This window comes from Dama dama, chromosome 19 (genome assembly GCF_033118175.1).
Source record: "Dama dama isolate Ldn47 chromosome 19, ASM3311817v1, whole genome shotgun sequence".
Taxonomy (NCBI): domain Eukaryota; kingdom Metazoa; phylum Chordata; class Mammalia; order Artiodactyla; family Cervidae; genus Dama; species Dama dama.
The window spans coordinates 5343636-5365219 of NC_083699.1; the positions used below are offsets into that span (position 1 = coordinate 5343636).

Sequence of the window (21584 nt, forward strand, 5' to 3'; positions counted from 1 at the left end):
ACTGTTCTAGCATTTACTGTCTTGATCCCTTCTCTTTGTTGCTGAACAACTTACTTTGCAATAATGATCCCATTCGTGTATTTTAAATCTCTGAATGCTTGCCTTATTTATTTCCCAAATATTTGGCAATATTTTGAATTTCTGTGATTTTGCTTTTGTGATTCTGTTATGTAGGAGATGCCAAAATTGGCAATAACAATGTCAGCTCTTTAAAAAATGAAGACTTCACCATGAGGGGTTTACGACGTGATGGGAATGCTGAGGATATCTGGACTGCCTCACAAAATTCAAAATCCTGTGGGAAAAGCATTTCCATAGAAACAGCCAATTTAAGAGAATATGCTCGATATGTACTGAGGACCATCTGTCAACAGGTATTTTTCAGATTTAATTTGCCTTTTACTTTGAGTGTATTACTGTTCTTTTGGAGAGAAAGGCCCAATACTGTAGGAAACTTGTAAATAGATAGTCCTCTTTTGCCCTCTCACTTTATTTTGAAATAATTTCAGATTTTCTGAAAAGTTGTAATAATTTATAAAGAAGTCTAGTATACCCTATACACAGATTCACTAATTTTTTAATATTTTACTGTATTTGCTTTATAATTCTATTTGTGTGTGTGTGTGAGTATGGTCTCATATACTTTTTAATTCTTATGTTTTTACTTAAGCATTTGAGAGGAGATAGAATAGTGTTCTTTTTTTACTTTTTAATATTTCAGCATTTATCAACATAACTAAAATACAGTTTTTAAAAGGAAGGAAATTTAGCATTGGTATCTTAAGTTTTTCTCACCTCTAGGCCACATTCCAGTTTTGTCAGTTGTCCCAACAATCTTGGCTTTGTCTGAAGTTTCCTGTAGGTTAGTGTCGGATTATGCACTCCTCACCATGATACTGTAGAAATATGTTATATTCTTCTCAGGTAATCACATCCGAAGACACCTGAGGCCCATTTGTACCTCATTGGTGGTGGTAGTTTTGATCAGGCTGTCTCCATTGTACGGTTTTTATAATTTTTGTGTTGTATGGTTATCATTTTCCCCCTTGGAATTAGTAGACAGTTTGGGGGACACTGTCTGAGACAGTGCAGGTTTTCTGCTTCTCATCAAACTCCCTCACCTCCCACAGAGCATCCATTTTGATTCTTGTCTAAACCAGTCTTGACTATGATGGTTGCAAGGCGGCTTTTCCCAGCTCCTCCGCTGTGTTCACATTGATCAGTTTGCATTCTCCTCTGAGGAAAAGCCCAGCCTTTTCTGCCTTCCCTTCCTTTCTTCCACTTATCTGTCATCCACACAAGTCACAGTATGCTGTCCTCAGTTCTTTTCGTGTTCAGACTGTTGCAGGTTTGTCCAGAAGTGGAAGCCTTTTCATGCTGTCTCTTGTGTTATTTTCACATCTCTCTCGCTCTCTCTCTTTTTTCAATAACAAGTATTTTCTTTCTTTCTGCCCTATCTTATATTTTTCCTGCCCCAGACTAGAATTACTCATCTTTTCACGGAAGCTTGGTTCTATTTAGAAGAAGATGGTGTTTACAAATCAAGGTCTGAGTTCTGTGTGTGCTTATTGCTGTGGGCAATGTGCGTTTATTGCTTCTAGGCCGTTTTAGCAGACAGAACTGGGGGAAAAAAGCATCCATATACATAAATGTGTGTATGTATAATCATGAGTTTATACTGATACCTCCAGTTCTGATCAAACAGCTCAAGTTTTTGTTAGCATCCCTTCAAACTGTGTTGAAAGTGCTCTCTTCCATAATAAGAGTCCTGGATACCAATAACATCAATCATTTACTGATTTGTTGAATTCTACAATATACCTGAAGTAGTTTTAGAATTACTACACCTATACTACTATGAAAAAATGAGTCTCCTAAAAGGAGTTGAGAATTTGCTTATTTTATAATTCTTTTTTCCCTAAGGTTTTACAGTATTGTGTTAAAAAGTTATTCGACCTTTCTTCTTCAGTATGGATATATTACTCACTTGAAATAGAATTGATTTCATTTTGTTTTGCTTGTGTTCAGTTTAGATTTCTTTCCTACCATATCTGTCTTTAGAATAACATACTCCCAAAGGTCAACTGGGGTTCCCTGGTGGCTCAGCAATAAAGAATCTGCCTTCCAATGCAGGAGATGTGGGTTTGATCCCTGGGTGGGGAAGATCCCCTGGAGAAGGAAATGGCAGCCCACTCCAGTATTCTTGCCTGGGAAATCCCATGGACAGTGGAGCCTGGTGGGCTCCAGTCCGCGGGGTCACCAGGAGTGGGACACAGCTTAGTGGCTAAATAACAATAGCAACAGCTAAACAACTGCAAAGGTCAGTCTGCTAGCGAGAGGGCATGCTCAGAGATGTGCATCTCTTTCCCTCATCTTTTCTACACTCTGTTCCTCCCTGCCTCAGGTAATCAGTTTCATTATTTTCTGATTTATCTTTCCAGTTTTTATTAAATTCTCCTTTCCTATTAAAAAAAAGGCATAACCATATATGCTCTTTTTCACTTTGCTGTTGTTATAATGTTGAGAGAGTCCTGTTTTTCTTAAAGCATACTGTAATCATGGTAAAAGTTAACTATTAGTCATATATATGTGGAGAGTGTGCTGAGTTGTGCATTGGTTTCTAATTGTGGGTACACACTGGAGAGTTTAAAAACATTTTGATGCTTAAGAAATTACTGATGTCTGGATAGCATTACTGAGATTGATTAATTGCTGTGATATGGAGCCAGATCATCCTTCTTTCAGCAATTATACGTGTAAGAAATTATCCTAAGAACATAATTGTACAGAGAACAGATGTGCACAACTATTTAGAAAGGTAACATTATTCACAATGATATCAAAAAGGAAGACAGTTTTCTCAGTGTTATTACTATGTCCTATCTATTCAGTGGGGGTATATTACAGTGCATTCCGTTCTATATTATAATATAGAATCACTACTGTTACTAGCAAGTTAAAAAAAAATGATTACGAAACAGTACTTAGAGCAAAGTTTCATTCTCCAACTGAACATGCATACTGAGCTTTCTCCCACACCTCCTTTTTTTTTTTTTTTGCATATTTCTTTCTTGCATTCCTTTTTTAAAAAAATTTTGTGACCAAGATTCTGCTTTATACTTTTAAGAAGTCAAAATACTGGAAAATTTCTAAGCCTTTTCCCTCCTACTTTTTCCATCTATTATTTTCTAAATGGAAAATTCCCTGTCCGCTTTCTGTTATGGGCCATGAGTTTAGTACAATCTAATTGCCATCTTATTTTTAGGAATGGGTAGGAGAACATTGTTTAAAAGAACCTGAGAGATTATGCACAGACAAAGAACTTATTCTGGACCCTGTGCTCTCAAATATGCAAGCACAGAAATTATTGCAGCTGATCTGTTATCCTCATGGCATTAAGGAATGTACGGAGGGGGAGAACCTCCAGAGACAGCATATTAAACGCATTCTTCAGGTGAGTGAAAATACTCTAAAGACTGTGTTTCTGTCATTTTGACACATTCTTTGTGTTTGTAACAGGAGTTACTGACTCTCTTTTTGTCATTGCTAGCTAATTCTTTTTTTTTTTTTTTTTGAATTTTATTTTATTTTTATTTTATATTGTAGTGGTTTTTGCCATAAAGATGGTAACGATAACCCTATATGCAAAACAGAAAAAGAGACACGGATATACAGAACAGACTTTTAGACTCTGTGGGAGAAGGCGAGGGTGGGATGTTCTGAGAGAAGAGCATTGAAACAAGTATACTATCAAGGGTGAAACAGATCACCAGCCCAGGCTGGATGCGTGAGACAAGTGCTCAGGGCTGGTGAACTGGGAAGACCCAGAGGGATGGGATGGGGACGGAGGTGGGAGGGGGGATCGGGAAGGGGAATGAACACATGTAAATCCATGGCTGATTCATTGCTAGCTAATTCTTAACTTTAATTAATTCTGATTTTTATTCCCCCAATTTTCCATCTTGTGTAACAGCCACACTTTATTGCTGGGTAAATACGCAAACTGCAAGTTGTTTACAGCCATTATGTATCTATAAATGCAGATATGTTAATTCGTGTCAATATTTATTGTGTTTACATGAGAAATAAGCTTTGTAGAAGGACTGTCTTCATGATGTTATTCATAAAATATCAAAATCATTTTGTAATGGAGTTCTTTAGATAGACTTTGGGAGAATAAATGATTGTCGTATTCATTTCCAATGCCCAGCTGAGTAAGGCACGTTATTTTAATGTCGCTGTTTTTTCCCTTGTCTCTATAATGAGCGTATGTAATAGACTTGGAAGCCTTCTGTGTCGTATGAATCCCTTTATTGTGTGTGATCTTGTTTGTTTTGAGAAAGAGAATACTGCAGGGGATTCTTACACTTTAAGACATATTTGGTATTCTTAACGTGCTGACTCCATTTTCCCCAGAATCTTGAGCAGTGGACGCTGAGGCAGTCCTGGCTGGAGCTGCAGTTAATGATCAAGCAGTGCTTGAAGGACCCTGTGAGTATATTAATGAAAGCACGAGTGTGCGTGACATTTTATGGAAAGCAACACAGTCGATGCTTGTGGATAAAGTGAAACACAGGCGTGCTTGTTTTCTCATGTCTGACTCCAGGGCTCTGGTTCGGTGGCTGAAATGAACAACCTGCTGGACAATATCGCCAAAGCAACGATAGAGGTATTCCAGCAGTCGGCTGACCTAAACAATAACGCTTCTAACGCTGGCATGGGCCTCTTCAACCCAAACGGGATTGGAAGTACTGATACAGGCGGCACGAGACAGAATGGAATAAAGACATTTCTAAGGTACTTTTTTTTTCCTGTGGTTTTTTTTTCTACAAAGCTGTCATTCATTGTTCACATATAACTGCACATTTTACTTGGATAATGCAGACTTTTTCCTCATAAAGCTGCAGGAATGTGAGGAAAATAATTGCTTGTAAGTATCCATTATCATGATTTAATATGTTGAAGGACCATGCTGCTGGGCTGCATGGAAGCTGAGCATTCTACATATGCGGCTAAGCAGGCCCAGGCTCCTGGGAACCGCGGGTGACGTTCCAGAGGGGTGAATTTCTTTCATGTGCCTTGAGGCTGCCCTGTTCCGTGGTATTCCTAATAGAGGAAACACTCTTTCTGCCATCTTTTTTAATTGGCAGTTTTGCTAAAATGATAATTACCAAAGGCAGATAGACTTTTATTTCATCCTTTTGGTGTAAAGTATAACTGGTGAATTTTGAAACTTTAGAAATTGGTTATTTATATGCTTAAATGTGATCAGAACATTTCATATTTTAGCCATGACAGAAAGGCATATTGCTTGCTAGACAAAAGGACTGTCAGTGTTCAGAAAGCCAGAATCATAGAAAAACACTTTTCCAGACTTAAAAAAAAAAGTTGAGCTATAGTACCCTCGCAGAATCCCAGCTTTTGGTGCTTTCCATAAGCACAAAGAGTGTGTGGAAATGTCTGGTATTTGGTGAGAGGAAACAGTCTAGAAGCAAAAGGCAAATGTTAGAATAACCCATGTGTCCTGTGAATGTAAGTTTCGCTCTGGAGTTTCTCCCAGAACTTGAGAGCAGAGCAGAGGGATGCCCCCATGGGTATAACACCTATTTCCAATTTTAGTTCCTCCGAGCGCAGGGGAGTGTGGCTGGTGGCGCCCCTCATTGCCAGGCTGCCGACTTCTGTGCAGGGGAGAGTGTTGAAAGCAGCTGGGGAGGAGCTGGAGAAAGGACAGCACTTGGGCTCTTCTTCCAAAAAGGAAAGAGACAGACAAAAGCAGAAAAGGTATGGCTGGAAGATTTGTTTCTTTGTGAGAGGTTAAAGAATGCACGTGCTCATTGTACTCTGTTGTTGGTGGTTATTAAGAGTTGCTAATCATGTCTGACTCTCTGCGACCCCGTCGGCTACAGCATGCCAGGCCCCTCTGTCCTCCACTGTCTCCTGGAGTTTGCTCAAATTCATGTCCATTTTGTCTGTGATGCCATCTAACCATCTCATCCTCTGCCACCCCATACTTGGCTAGCCCTCGATCTTTCCCAGCATCAGGGTCTTTTCCAATGAGTCGACTCTTTGTATCAGGTGGCTGAAGTATTGGAGCTTCAGCATCAGTCCTTCCAATGAACGTTCAGAGTTGATTTCCTTTAGGATTGACTGGTTTGATCTCCTTGCATTCCAGGGGACTCTCAGGAGTCTTTTTCTAGCACCACAATTTGAAGGCATCAATTCTTCTGCCCTCAGCCTTCTTTATGGTCCAACTCACACATTCATACACGACTACTGGACAGAACATAGCTTTGGCTATATGGACCTTTGCCTGCAAAGTGATGTCTCTGCTTTTTACTGCGCTATCTAGGTGTGTTACAGTCATTGTACTGAGAGTCCACTGAAATTTCGTCTTTGTATGGAATTGAAAATAATCTGATAGGCCAAGTCCTGTTACATAAAGTTTCCAGATTATAATCTGTAATACACTAGCATTCAGTTCTGCCTGTGTTCCCTAATCACTGCTGCACTATTAAAAATACTTCTCAGCTCTGCTTCAGACCTGCTGAATCAGATCTATATATCCACAGTCCCTGTATTCAACAGTTGTTTGGGTTTTTTTTCTTGTTATTTAGGTACTTATGCTTAAATTTCATGGAATAATTTATACTTCTGTCATGCTGCACCCTGAAATAAGTTACTAATATTTTTAACATTTAGGGCTCTTATTTTAGCCTATATATATTAGGCTAGATCCTAATATATAGGATCCTCCAAGTGGAATCCTCCAAGTTGAATGTTTTTTTAAGTTTTATGGCCTGGAAAAGGTTTAAGTAGTTCTATTAGAAAAATGATTATGTTACTGAAAAAGAACATAAACACATTCTAATGTAAAACCATGATGAATTTAGCACCTCAGAGGTAAAAGGAAATTCCTGACATTGAAAAATAAAAAATTCTGAGCATTCTGAACATTTTGGGTTTCTTATGCTCTAATCAATAATGATTTCTAATGCCCTAATCTGTAGCTGCCATTTACTAAGCCCTTATGAAATGTTGGCCTCAGTATAGGACTCATTACATACGTCTGTGAACTTTTAAAATCTCCCAGCAGTCATACTGAGGTGCTTTCATTATGTCCTTTTTACAGAAGGAGAAACTGAGGCACTAGAAAGTTAAATACATTTCTCAAGGACACGCAGCTAAGGAGGTGTGAAGCTGAAACCCAGGTGGTCTGGCCTCTGAGTCTGTGCTCTTAACTAAAGTACATTCTGGTATTGGCCTAGCTTTGCACATGTGTTGCTTGGCATCTGGTTGCTTCATCCCCTTTGCCAGTATTTATTAACCAACCAGATAACTCAGTTTTAATTCTCAGAGTTGATAGGCTAACGATGGCCTGTCCATTGTCTCACTTCCCACAGGAATCCTAGATGCTGTTGCAGAGATTGAAGACGGCTCTTCCTAAATAAGTCAGTCTCTCTAAGCTCTGCTACTGTAAAATGAAGCGGATTGAAATATTTTGACCTCGATCTCATTTTAAGAAATCTTTCTTTGCATTGTAGCAAAATTAGTTTATCAACATGTCAGCCGCTTCTGATCATGTAAGAAATAAGACTAAAATACCAATTTAAAATAAATTTTGCAAATCAAGTATCTTGAAACTCTTTTGCAAGTCCAGCCTGTGGAGTGGAGTGGAGCTGTGCGCTAGGCCTCTGGCAGGCAGAGTGGTTCTGGAGGCCTCAGACCTCGGTGCTCATCTCAGTTCTACTCAATGCCCGTCTAACTGGTCTTGAGAAACGTGCTGAAAAACAGCACAAGCATTGCAGTCCTACCAGGCCCATTTCCTGGACCCTGAAAGACGGCTGGTGGCTCAGGGGTAAAGACTGCCGGCCAGACAGGAGACAGGCTTGCTCCCTGGGTCGAGAAGATCCCCTGAAAAAGGAAATGGCAAGCCATTCCAGTATTCTTGCCTGGAAAATCTCATGGGCAGAGGAGCCTGGTGGACTAAAGTAGACGGGATTGCAAAGAATCAGACGTGACTTTAGTGACTAAACAACAAAATACAAATACTGTGTGAGAGAAGTTTAAAAGTTTTTCTTTTTATTCTGTGTATACAGTGATATTCCTCCTGCTGTGTGTCTTTAAGTTCAGTTTACTGATACAAACCATGCATTCGCTGCTTCCTTCCCACTCCCCTGACCCCCCACTGAGATGCAGTATGAATTTATGCTCGTCTGCAGATGCCTTCAAGGGCAAGAGAACAATATTAAATTATTTAGAAGTATTACGGTGGTTTTAAACCTTATTAGTCAGAGATATGATTTAACTTTTCAAGCAGTCTTGGCTATTTACTACTTCCCTCGCTTTTCTAATATTAGAATAAATAAGAGCCGGTGACCCGAGGGCAGGAAGCCAGTGCTGCGCAGGAAGTAATCTGTTCTTTCTAACTCGATCTGCTCTTATCACTTCCTTTGTAGTATGTCTCTCTTGAGTCAACAACCATTCCTCTCACTGGTCCTTACCTGCCTTAAGGGACAAGATGAACAACGAGAAGGCCTTCTAACATCTCTGCAGAATCAAGTTAACCAGGTAAAGTACAGTAGAATATTGAGCTAGGCAAGTATTTTCCTAATGGCATTCATTTGTTTCCCTTTCAAACACTGAGCTTAAACTAATAAGGGCAAAGCATGTTTTGATGAGATGCAGGAAAGCACCACCCACGTCCTGTTCTCCCACCTGGCCTTCTGGCCACCCTGAGGTCAGGCATTGGACAGATGTCTATAAAAGTCACATTTTGCAGATTGCACATAACTTGGTCATACCTGCTCCTTCTCCGGACTCTGCCTCTTAGGTGAGGTCCTGGAGCAGTCCGTGTTGCAGGGCTCATGTCAGTAACAGAGAGCCTGCCCGCTCCCCAGGTCTTCTGCTGGGCTTCCACATGGCAGGGAAGGTCTCAGCGTGAGCTCTGTAGGTTCAAAGCTCAGCTTAGCTGCCAGAACCAGAGAGATGCTGGTGTAGGGCACAGGATGTCTGCATGCTTGCACATGCTACATCGCGTTGGTTGTATCTGACTCTTTGCAACCCTATGGACTGTAACCCATCAGGCTTCCCTGTCCATGGGATTCTCTAGGCAAGAATACTGGCGTGGACTGCCTTGTCCACCTCAGGGGTCTTCCCAACCCAGGGATTGAACCTGCGTCTCGTGAGTCTCAGGCGTTGGCGGGCAGGTTCTATACCGTGAACCCCACCTGGGGAGTCCCAGGGCACAAGATACTCGTTGCTAAATCAGAAGGCATTTTTAGTTCATTTACAAAGACTTTGGACTTTGCCTTTCCACCAGCTGTGATTCTCATGGTCACTATTTGAAACACTTATGTTCTGTGTGCCATAAGGAAACTGAGTGATCAAACTGGAATTTGAAAGTACAAAATGGGGAAGAGCGGGTAGATTGCTTCTGTGGGGTGTTTTATCCTACAGCAGTGCCTAACGGAGGCCTCCCACAGGGCTGCTGATTCTAGACCCTGTGTCTTCGTTAATGGTACTGGATGAACCTGAACAAGACCCTTATTCGGTTCTCTAATCATCTGCTACCTTTTGGATATGTGAGATTTATCTCTGCACCACAGCCAGAGTGATCCTCTTAAAGTGTAAACCACATGTTTTTCTGGTGCCCAAATGTTGCAGTGTTTCTTATTGTGTGTGTGTGTGCACATGCTTGTGCTCGATTGTGTGTGGCTCTTTGTGACCTCGTGGACTGGAGCCTGCCAGGCTCCTCTGTTCATGGGATTCTCCAGGGGCTCTTCGCAACCCAGGGATCAAACCTGTGTCCCTCTCGTCCCCTGCATTGGCAGGCACATTCTTTACCAGTAGCACCACCTGGGAAACCCCTGTTTCTGACCATACCTGGAATGACACTTCCCCGTAGAGGCTTATGTGACCCCCATGACTTGTCCCTGCTCCCACCTCTGTCTCGCTTCTTGCCTGACCTGGCCTTCCTCACTCCATTCTGTACGCAGTGACCATGTTGCTGTTCCTTGATCTCGCCAAGCGTCTTCTTGTTGCAGAGCCTTTCTCCCCTTCCCTGGGAGGCATCGACATGGCCCGATCCCTCAGTTCAGCAGATCTCTGCTCAGCCCTCACCGCCTTAGTCCCCTCCCCTCCCTGAGTTCCACCCCCATCACTCTCTAAAAGGACCACAGTCGTTCTCTGTCACCTTGTCGTGATTCTTACCACTTGCTCTGCTTACTTTGATTTGTCCTACTACCAGAATGTCAGCTCCATGACAGCTTGTGGGCTTTTTTAAACTGCCTTGCAGCCTTCACCTGCCTTGGGGGAGATTCTTCCGTATCTTTTGATGAGGTCTGAGAAGCGCTCCACATCTGCCATGTGGCGTACTCACAGATCGTCTTTTGGACTCAGTTACTTCTGCATATGACTCATTTCAGCTCTTTTGAGATGATTCTCAGTATATGCCCTACTTCAGAGCACTTTTTTTTCTTTTTTGCTTATACATCTGATTCGGGAATTTCCCACTTGTGGTTTGCCTTTCCTAAGCAACCTGTCTCTTCCCCAGCATTTGTCTGAATAAGTGAGGAAACATTTATTTAATAAATTGGTATGCAACTCGGCTGATGTCCAAGATGTCACATTTTTCAAAGTTGGTTACATTACCTTTATCAAGGAAGACAAGTTTATTGACTAGCAAGTCTCCCCTTCAATGAAACATCAGAATAATGTATTTGCTAGGATTCACAGCCTGTCCCTAGAAATATAAGAGAAGACTGATATAAAATGTAATTCTGTTTCTCTTTATCTTTATGGTGGTGGTGTAGTCACCAAGTCATGTCTGACTCTTTTGCGACCCAATGGACTGTAGCCTGCCAGGCTCTTCTGTCCATGGGATTTTCCAGGCAGAAATATTGGAAATAGTGGGTTGCTATTTCCTTCTCCAGGGTATCTTCACAACCCAGGGATCGAACCCACACCTCCTTCATTGGCAGGCAGATTCTTTACTGCTAACTCACCTGGGAAGCCCCTTTATCTTTACACTTATCTTTATAAGACCAATGTAATGATGTATTTTTAAAATATTCTTTATCTTTGTTAATGCTTAACTTTATGATCCTCTAAAGCATTTCCCAAGACTTATCAACAGTGTATGTAATTACATAAGATTTTTCTTAACAGGATATATAATTAGATAACAAACAAAAAATAGCTATATTCCTATCTGTGTGGAGGAAGGGGAGGAAAGCAAAATTTTATCCGCCCCCCCTTTTTTTAATTTATTAAACTAAGAAGTTGTCTTCATCACTTAAAAACTCAGTTTAACTTTAAATACGAGAAAAGTCAAATTTAACAGGGAAAACAAGTATTGGGGTTTGTGTTCATTTATTTTCTGGTTTAGATTTTAAGTAACTGGAGAGAAGAACGATACCAGGATGACATCAAAGCACGGCAGATGATGCATGAGGCGTTGCAGCTCCGCCTCAATTTGGTAAGAGACCCTTCCAGTGTCTTTCCTCCATTAAATTTATCTTCATGTGAAAATAACTCCGGCTTTCCACTCCTGCCGTGGTCACAGTCTCCATTACAAGGTGAAGCCCACTGTTTGCTCTCTCTACTGCTTCCTTGGCTCTCCGACCTTCTGTTTTCCTGGCCACTGTCCTTCCTGTCTGGTCTGGCTTCTAGATAAGAGTGGATATTTTTGGTGTCGTCTCGGCTTCTGCATCCCACCCCCGGTGTCTCTCTCTCTCTCTCTCTCTCTCTCTTGTTTCCGTTTGTGCCAAGCGTAGGTCTTAGGGAAGTACTGACTTGAGGTGAGCATTAGCTTCTACTCTACTTGCTTAAAAACTATTAAAATGTTCTTTAAGTCAAAATGTTATCAAACTTTCCATCAAATTGAACATAAAGAGAAATCCCATAGGCGAGCTTTATAGAAATTTAACATTTCCTTCTCCGGCGGATTCTTTTGACTCTTCCTTTTCTCAATGCACAAGACCAGATAAAAGCTACTGTGAAGGATGGCTTGCCTGATACTTAATATTAATTCCCACTCGTGAACGAGCAGTCCTAAGGGCCAGGCCTTCCACTCATCATCACTTCTGTGTTACTGGCTCTTTCCAGGTGTTAATTATGACAACAGGCTTAGATTCAGTAGTAACTACAACACAGAATTTGTATATACTGAGTCACGCAGTTTGCGTCTGTTCAGATTTAATTGGATGAAAGTTACATAATGAAACTGAATATCATGAAATTTTAGGAACAACAGAGAGCTAATTTTAATTCCTGTTGATGACGTGTCTACACTCTATACCTCCTCCTTTCTTTCCCCTGAGTGACCAGCTCGTGTGCTAACGGAACCAAAAAGACAGGCAAATACATAGCTAGTTGACAGAGAAGACAGGATAACCCGTAGCCTTGTGTAAAGTGGTGGTGGTGGTTTTTGCAACACTATGCTGGTTTTTCTCATCGTATTTTCTTATGTGCTAGGTGGGAGGAATGTTTGACACGGTGCAGAGGAGCACCCAGTGGACCACAGACTGGGCGCTTCTCCTCCTGCAGATCATCACTTCTGGAACCGTTGACATGCATACTAACAAGTAGGTTCTTATCATTTCCCAGTGGCTCTGTTTCATAGATGTGTAGTGGAGGCGTTCATAACCTGGCCACAGATTCTTCCACATCAGACACTCTTAGGCTACCATTAACAGCTCTATGCCTTAAATAAAATTGCTCAGTTAGTCAGCAGTACCTTGGTTTTGCTTTAAGGTGCCTATCTTTTCTTTCTCCTCCTAGTGAGTTATTCACAACAGTTCTTGACATGCTGGGTGTTTTAATCAATGGGACCTTGGCCTCTGACCTGTCGAATGCATCCCCAGGGGGATCTGAAGAGAACAAACGCGCATACATGAACTTAGTCAAGAAACTGAAAGTAAGTTTGTGGCCTCTGCTTAGGAGTTCACGTGGTTTCTGGATTTGTCATTTAGCGCACGTTATTTTATTACTCCTTAAATCAGACATTATTTTTCACATTCAACTTAATATCAGGTGATTATTTTGCTGTTAGTTTTACCTCAGCATCTCAGTACCCCGAAGTTAGAAGTATATATAGCTTGAAGATTTTTCTTAAAATAATTAAACTCATAAAACATATTTGATTTTTTAAGGGACTGTAGAAGTCTGTTATCAAATATGTAACCAAAATGCCAACATTAGATTCAGGATAAACTTCATCTCCCACTGGCAACATGCAGTTGAATATTAAGCATTTGCATTGCTATTTCTAAATTCAATTCATTTGCCTGGCCCCTAACACAGTTTTTAAAATAAGCTACAAATGAACAATGCAGGAAAAAAATTAATATATCAGATGACCTTACTAATAAAACAGCCAATGGTTACCTTGCGGCCTGACTGTGGATTGGAGAACGTGTTCCGTGCCGCGGCTCCTGTCCTCGGGTTGCAAATACGGCTCTGGGTTTTTGTCATTTCAGCACTGTGATGTTTGTTGTGTAACAAGGGCGCCTTCATGTGTGTTCTATTTTCTACTTAAATAGAAGAAATGAAACATATGCATCACTGTCGATGAGAGCTGCCCCCTAGACCCTGTTGAAGGTTAAAGAACATTCCAGCTATGAAAAGGAAATGTTTCATAGGGGAACTTCCTCCTTTGTTAACAATTTCTGTCTCACTTCTGTCTCTCTCACTGTCTCTCTTTTTCAGAAAGAGCTGGGGGACAAGCGGTCAGAAAGTATTGACAAAGTTCGACAGCTGTTACCTTTGCCGAAACAGACATGTGACATCATTACCTGTGAACCGATGGGCTCCTTGATTGACACAAAGGGAAACAAAATTGCTGGATTTGATTCTATAGATAAAAAACAGGCAAGAGTAAATGTTTGTTCCTTATGTATATAAATACATACACTTATACTTTCTTGTCTTCCTATAGGGCATATGAAATATCTTAATTTTATTGTTTCTTGATTTTTTAAAACATATCCTTGTCATTTAAATGCAGTAGTCTTTGGCATTATCATACAGATAATGATGTTGAAGATCTTCATTTAAATGTTTTCCTGAATTTAAGTGAATTTTTGAAGCCCATCAAGGGAAAAGTAAGTAAAACCTTGTTTAAAAAAAGAAAAAAAGGACTATGTTTGGTAGATTAAAAAATTTGTATTGATAAAAGTCTCCATATAGTTTAAAATTTAAAATTTACATGGCTTTAAAATTTAAAGCTGTTTAAAATTTTTTTAAGTGATAGCACTTTATTTTCCTATCAGCTGAACAACATTTAATGAACACTTGATCTATAAGATATTAAATATGGTTCTCTAAAACTTGAGTCAGTCTAAAGCTCTAAAACTGAGTTCAGTTGCTCAGTCATGTCTGACTCTTTGCAACCCAATGGATTATAGCCCAAGGCTCCTCTGTCCATGGGATTTCCGTGGGAGAATACTAGAGTATTCTAGGCAAGAAAACTGGAGTGGGTGGCCATTTCCTACTGCAGGAGATCTTCCCAACCTGGGGATTGAACCCAAGTCTCCTGCATCTTCTGCACTGGCCTGCGGATTCTCTACCACTGCATCACCTGGGAAGCCCAAAACACGAGGAACACTGTCTGTTATGCTTTCAGTGATCATTGAACAGCTGTGGGGTTCCAGGATAACAGAGATGAAGGGCAGAGCTCCTACCCTTAAGGGGACGTAGGTAGACAATTACTGTGTCATGCTCCCCACGTGACACAGTGGTAAAAGAACCTGCCTGCCAATGCAGGAGACACAAAAGATGCGGGTTCGATCCCTGGGTTGGAAAGATCCCCTGGAAAAGGAAATGGAGACCCACTCTGGTGTTCTTATCTGGAGAATTCCAAGGACAGAGGAGCCTGGTGTGGGCTACAGTCCCATCCATGGGGTCACAAAGAGTCGGCCACGACCAAACGGCTAACACACACCATGTTGTGAGATTTGTGTGTCTTGGTGCAGAATGTTAGAGGACCCTGAGAAAGACCCATCATACTCAGATGAGGGATAGGTAGTCCGAGCAGGATCCTCAGGAAAACTGACATATCATTTTTGGATGAATAAGAGTTAGCCAGGAGGTAGGCAAAGTGTGGTACAGGCAAAGGGAAGTGTTTATGCAAAGGCCTGAGAGACTGTAGCTCACAGGCAAAATGCAACTCTTCAGTAAAGCAGAGAGCCCTGTACGGATACCCACGCAGCTGTGGAGGGAGAAGACTCTAGAGTCAGGCGCAGGTTGACCTTGCACCTCTGTCCTTCCCACTGGCGACACATCTGGAACCCGTTTGGATGCGTGGTCTTGGCACCCAGGAAAGAGCTCTAATGTCAAGACAGATACTAGGAAACAGTCAAAATACAGGTGGTTAACCGAGCCGTGGTTTTGGATGAAGCCACCCATGGAAGAGTGTGTGTGGCTGGGAACAGGAGCATTCACAAGTTATTCAAGATGACTTGAGCAGTTATCTTTAGGGTCACTTTGGAGAAAAATATTTTCCACTTGGCGTGGTAGGGAAAGGCCCAAGGGATAGCCCCAACTCATGTTCAAAATAAGAAACTTGTAGATTCAGAAAGAGAATAACATTTCCTCTCCTCAGCTCAGTGCAGATAAGCTTGAATTGAAGCGCTTTATTTGTACCTGTTGGCACACGTTAATTCCGTAATAATATTACTTAACTACTTAGAGACTGCCTAATTAAGTACATGAAAGATGATTGTGTTGAACCGAGTCCATACATGTTTGGATGGAAGTTAATTTGAGCCCAATTAGATGTTGAATGTAATTTGACTCTTAAGTTTTGTTCTATCTCAAAAACAGTAAATAGATTCCAAAAGTTTTTAGTACAGTAATATCAAATTTGCAGTGTTTGGTTTTTTTTTTTTTTCTTTCTTTTTTTTTTGGCTAGGGGAAGAAAAGAACCTAAATGAAGAAAATGGCATTTACAGTAAAAGTTACTGGGCTGTCTGGTGTCCCAGCCTCAGCAGAGGGTCGTGTGGTGTAACAGACCGTAGATCTGGACTTACTGGCCTGGAATGTAGCCACTGCCCTCAGTGATCTAGTATCAGCCTGGACTCATTAGTTAACCCGACGGCTCTGTGCTGGAGTTCTTTAAGGCCCCCTCGAGCCAGAATGGTCTCTGAATCTGTGTCCTAAGCAAGCCTGGCCTCCATATCAGCAAAAGATCTGAGCATGTGGTCATAGCTCCTTATTTCGCCACAGGGTCTCCAGGTCTCCACGAAGCAGAAGGTGTCCCCGTGGGATTTGTTTGAGGGCCAGAAGAACCCGGCTCCCCTGTCCTGGGCCTGGTTCGGGACCGTCCGAGTGGACCGGAAGGTGATCAAGTATGAGGAGCAACATCACCTCTTTCTGTATCACACGCACCCCACGCCCAAGCCCCGCAGTTACTACCTCGAGCCGCTGCCCCTGCCCCCCGAAGAGGAAGAGGAAGAAACCACATCTCCCATCTCTCAGGAGCCTGAGAGGAAACCAGCTGAGCTGTCAGATCAGGGAAAAACCGCAACAGATGAAGAGAAGAAGACAAAGGGAAGGAAGCGCAAGACGAAGTCCAGCTCCAGGGCTGATGTGAGTGTGGGAAGCAGAGAGAGACCATGGGTGCGTTAGCATCTCGCAGACTCACTAGTCCCCGGATTACGTCCCTAAGAAACGTTCCCAAATGCAGTGTAAGCCTGTTTGGAAGTTATCATGAGGGCTCAGGTGTAATTAACAGACCAGCACGCAAACTTTTCACAAATAACAGGATCATAGTTTCTGATTTTACCTCTTCTACTTTTTAAATAACTTTAATTTTAGGCTTTTCCCGTGAATAATATTTATTTACTTCTTCACTGTCTCACAGTTTCTCAAATTTAGCACTTGAAATTTTTGACCTAATAAAATCTCATCCTTGTATGTATTTTTATTATTAGGTATGTCTAAAATATTTTTTGTATTTTGAGCAGTTGATATCTGTAGTAAACTAACGTAATAACTGTCTTCCTCAGATAGGATCCTATCTAACATATCTAATAAGATGGTTCTGAGGTTTCATCGTTTACTATTTCATCGTACTCTCCTGTATATTTCTACTTCTTTACCATATTTTTTAGATTTTATAAGAGAGAAAGTGAACATAATTTAAAGCAGTTTTAGCTCTTGTTTCCCTGATAGCCTTCCCTATCTAGAATAACCTTTTCTTGAAAACCTCAGAAATCTATGAGATGTTAATTTAGAAATAATTTTATAGAATCAATGTGCAAAGTGTCTTATCATTTAAATTCACCCGAAAAATACTCCAGAGGGATTTGTGATGTTTTTCTATAAGATTTAAGAGTTCTTATGGTGCAGTGGAAGAAATATTCACAGTTTGTTGACCTGTCATCATGACTACTTATTCTTATTGTCCACCTAAGTCGAAACCAAGACATTTTTCCTCAGCTGATAGCTTGGTGATTAGTATTATTCTAGAAATGACCACCCTCCCTTTTGGATCCCAACTTAAATGTCAGTGCCCTCTTCTCATGGAGCCTTCCAACAAATGTGTCTCTATTTTGAAAAAGATGCTTAATAAGATCCAGACTGCCACTTCTGCCAGTCTGGGTCTCTTAACCTGTTTATCCACATGGATGGATTTCTGTTCTTTTCAGATGCTTTAAGAGACATCAAGCTCATCTCATTCCCCAAGCGAGTCCTGGTCATGTCCTTTTCTCCCACACTTCTGAAGTTGCCTCTTTTCAGTCATATATATTTGCAGGGAACTGAGCTTCTATTTTTCCTTCATCCTTCATGGCTAGAGAAGGAGAAGCAGTGGGGAAAACATTCAGGTGTGATCCTTAGAGTCTCTGCACCTACTCCGAGGAAGAGAAAGCCCTGGGCTGGAGGTGTGGCGAAGGGCAGAGGGGACAAGATGTGGGGGGTGGAGCGGGGGAGGCTGCTTCTTTACCGTGCTTTCTTGAAAGCTGGAGCTAAGACACTGTCTAGGCCGGAGACTAGTTTCAAAGTCCTGTGCATTTCTGGCTAATTCTCATCCAGGTCCAAGGTATCAGGGAAGCCTTCTGAGATGAAATTATCGGGAGACTCAGCAACTGAAGATGCGTTTTCTACTCTAGGTGATGGTCAGCAGTGGTGTTTTAAATGTACTTTTAATATTTATAAACAGATTTCTGAAATGATCCTTTTCCATCTTCCCCCACTGTTGTTGTTCGGTTCAGTTGTATCTGACTCTTTGCGACCCCATGAACTGCAGCATGCCAGGCTTCCCTGTCCTTCATTATCTCCTGGAGTTTGTTCAGACTCAAGTCCACTGAGTCGATGATGCCATCCAACCATCTCATCCTCTGTTGTCCCCTCCTCCTCTTTCCTTCAATCTTTCCCAGCATCAGGGTCTTTTTCAATGAGTTGGCTGTTAGCATCAGGTGGCCAAAGTGTTGGAGCTTCAGCTTCAGCATCAGCCCTACCAATGAATATTCAGGGTGGATTTCCTTCAAGATTGACTGGTTTGATCTCCCCACTGCAGCCAGGTCCATTTTCAGTCGAGCAAGAGTTTTAACTTAAAGGGGTGTTTTGCAGAGAATATATTGAGACTCTTGCCCTCCTTCTTCCACTTTATCAAAACAACCTTGTCTGCTGGGATAGGAGCTCTCTCAAAGAAAGCAGCAGGAGGAATTTGCATTAATCACCTGTGTGTTGTGTGGAGTAACTTTGGTCTTTAACTTTGTGTTGAAGGAGTATCCGCAGAGCGGCATGTACCGAGTGCCTCCCAACTACTCACCCGTCGCCTCCCAGGTGACGCACCACCCGCAGCCCACCCTGTGGGGCTACAGCCTCATGGGTCAGCCCCAGCAGCCCGGCTTCTTCCTTCAGAGCCAGCCCGTCACCCCAGGTAAGTGAGGACAGAGCGAAGTCACCATCAGGTGACTCCAAGAGGGGAAGGAATAGCTTGGGGTTCTCTTCACTCTTACAGAACTTGCATATTTCAGGGAGTGAGTGGGTGCTCAGGACATTTCTGCAATTCTCTCCACTCAGTTTCTTCCTTCTTCTGAAATAAGGTTTCAGTGACTAGTTTATGTGCCACTTTTGGAATTTTCATCCAGTGTTAGAAGGAAATTAGCCACTGATCAATATCTCAGGTGTAATATATAAACCTGATAAAACTTTTATGCTGTGAAAATTTCATTCACTTTTATCAGATATAATCCTTATCAACATGTTAAAAGATTAGACAGTATTTCAGTGTCTTTTATTGTTTCCTCATGTTATGAATTTTAAATTGTTCATACCATGTACGATCTCAGAAATTTGGTGCAGCAGATAGATTTAGATATCAGTAATAAAACCTTCCTAAATCACAGTAAATGTTAGTATTGCTTTGATTTAAACCCAAATAATCTTTAGATACAGATTTTCTAAATTAAAAAAAAAAAAAAAAACTCTTAGTTAGAAATGAATTTTTTCTCTAAATGAAAGTTTGCTGTTTCTGCAAAACAGTTTCTTTTGAAATTTCAGTCTGCATTTTGTTAGAATGTGCCACTCTTAACATATAATATTTTTCCTCATTCTGTGTTATATTGTGATTCTTTAAATTGTATTTTGAATATTACATTTTGAGGCCTCAGGAAGAAACCCTCTCCTGGAGCTTGCTCCAACTCATGTCCATTAAGTCAGTGATGCCATCCAACCATGTCATCCTCTGTCATCCCCTTCTCCTCCTCCCCTCAATCTTTCCCAGCATCAGGGTCTTTTCCAGTGAGTCAGCTCTTCACATCAGGTGGCCAAAGTACTGGAGCTTAAGCTTCAGCATCAGTCCTTCCAATGAATATTCAGGACTGATTTCCTTTAGGATTGACTGGTTTGATCTTCTTGTAGTCCAAGGGACTCTCTCAAGAGTCTTCTCCAACACCACAGTTCAAAAGCATCAATTCTTCAGCCATCAGATTTCTTTATGGTCCAACTCTCACATCTATACATGACTACTGGAAAAACCGTAGCCTTGACTAGATGGACCTTTGTTGGCAAAGTAATGTCTCTGCTTTTAATATGCTGTCTAGGTTGGTCATAACGTCTCTTTCAAGGAGCAAGCATCTTTTAATTTCATGGCTTTAGTCACTATCTGCAGTGATTTTGGAGCCCTGAAAAATAAAGTCTCTCACTGTTTCCATTGTTTCCCCATCTATTTGCCGTGAAGTGATGGGACCAGATGCCATGATCTTTGATTTTTGAATGTTGAGTTTTTCACTCTCCTCTTTCATTTTCATCAAGAGGCTCTTTAGTTCTTCTTCGCTTTCTCCCATAAGAGTGGTGTCATCTGTGTATCTGAGGTTATTGATGTTTCTCCCTGCAATCTTGATTCTAGCTTGTGTTTCATCCAGACTGGCTGGGGCCTTACAAGTAGGTTGTTGGGTGAGTGAATGTTGACTACAAAGAGCAGACTTTTGTTGTTCAGTCTCTAAGTTGTGTCCGACTCTTTGTGACCCATGAACTGCAGCATACCAGACTTAGCTGTCATTCGCTGTCCCCCAGAGTTTGCTCAGACTCATGTCCGTTGAGTCAGTGATGCCATCCAACCGTCTCATCCTCTGCTGCCCCGTTCTCCGCGTGCCCTCAGTCTTTCCCAGCATCAGGGTCTTCTTCCAGTGAGTCGGCTCTTCGCATCAGGTGACCAAAGTATTAGAGCTTCAGCTTCAGCAGCAGTCCTTCCAATGAATATTCAGGGTTGATTTTCTTTAGGATGGACTGGTGTGATCTCCTTGCTGTCCAAAGGACTGTCAAGAGCGAACTCTCAAAGCAGTAGTAAGTGTGGAAATAATACATGCTCATCCTCTCTTTTGACTTTCTCTCCTTACTTCCAAGGTCCTTATGAATTTAAGCATTTTTAAACTTTTTAGATATTGAAGTCGAACCCAAGGACTGTCTCTAAATTGAAGGTTCATTATTTTATATAGGCACATACCCTTTCCCCTCACCCCAGAACACTATAGAAGGTGTTCATAAGTAGGGAGACTTTAGGTATTAGGGAAGTCTTAATGTTTTACGATGTGTAAGGAAAAAATTTGAGGAAAGCAGTTAATTGTGGGGATTTTACATTTGTGATTTAATAGATTTTCATAAAGTTACGCATCCTCTGCAGTTGAAGAAGAGTGTGTACAGCCCGCTTCCACTCATACATTTTTTAAAATTTACTTTGATTACACCGGGTCTTTGTCGCTGCGTGGGGGCTTTCTCCAGTTCTGGTGAGTGGAGGTACCCTCTTGTTGTGGAGCATGGTTCTAGGGCTCGCAGACGTCGGCGGTCGTGGCACACGGGCGCGCTGGCTGTGCTGCGTGCGCGTAGGCCTCCCCGCACGTGGGATCTTCCCTGACCGGAGCCTGAACCCTTGTCCCGTGCATTGGCAGGTGACTCCTTACCACTGACCACCGGGGAAGTCCATTCACACGTTCTTATAATGCAAAACGGTGCTCTTCACAACACACACACACGAATCTTAGCAATCTCTTTCTTTTTCCTGTGTACACATGAGGATGGTAAAGTTTATAAGGAAACATATGTGAATAATAAACACCACTTGGTGAGAGTTGAGAAAGTTA

General features: G+C 41.6%; 2 protein-coding genes across 7 annotated transcripts in view; one reads left to right on the forward strand and one right to left on the reverse strand.

Moving 5' to 3' along the window:
- P2RY12 (purinergic receptor P2Y12) overlaps positions 1–13515 on the reverse strand; it is a 50559-nt gene extending 37044 nt beyond the window's left edge. Inside the window, exon 1 of the mRNA XM_061168130.1 lies at positions 13387–13515. The gene's annotated coding sequence lies outside the window, so the exon portion shown is untranslated. The remainder of the gene's footprint in view (positions 1–13386) is intronic.
- MED12L (mediator complex subunit 12L) overlaps positions 1–21584 on the forward strand; it is a 355795-nt gene that overhangs the window by 299304 nt on the left and 34907 nt on the right. For all 6 annotated transcript variants that reach the window (XM_061168108.1, XM_061168109.1, XM_061168111.1 and 3 more), the window contains 12 exons: positions 175–374; positions 3266–3454; positions 4417–4491; positions 4607–4797; positions 5620–5781; positions 8457–8568; positions 11387–11476; positions 12475–12584; positions 12781–12916; positions 13708–13869; positions 16225–16587; positions 18727–18883. In XM_061168108.1, coding sequence (XP_061024091.1) covers positions 175–374; positions 3266–3454; positions 4417–4491; positions 4607–4797; positions 5620–5781; positions 8457–8568; positions 11387–11476; positions 12475–12584; positions 12781–12916; positions 13708–13869; positions 16225–16587; positions 18727–18883 — 1947 coding nt within the window. The remainder of the gene's footprint in view (positions 1–174; positions 375–3265; positions 3455–4416; positions 4492–4606; positions 4798–5619; positions 5782–8456; positions 8569–11386; positions 11477–12474; positions 12585–12780; positions 12917–13707; positions 13870–16224; positions 16588–18726; positions 18884–21584) is intronic.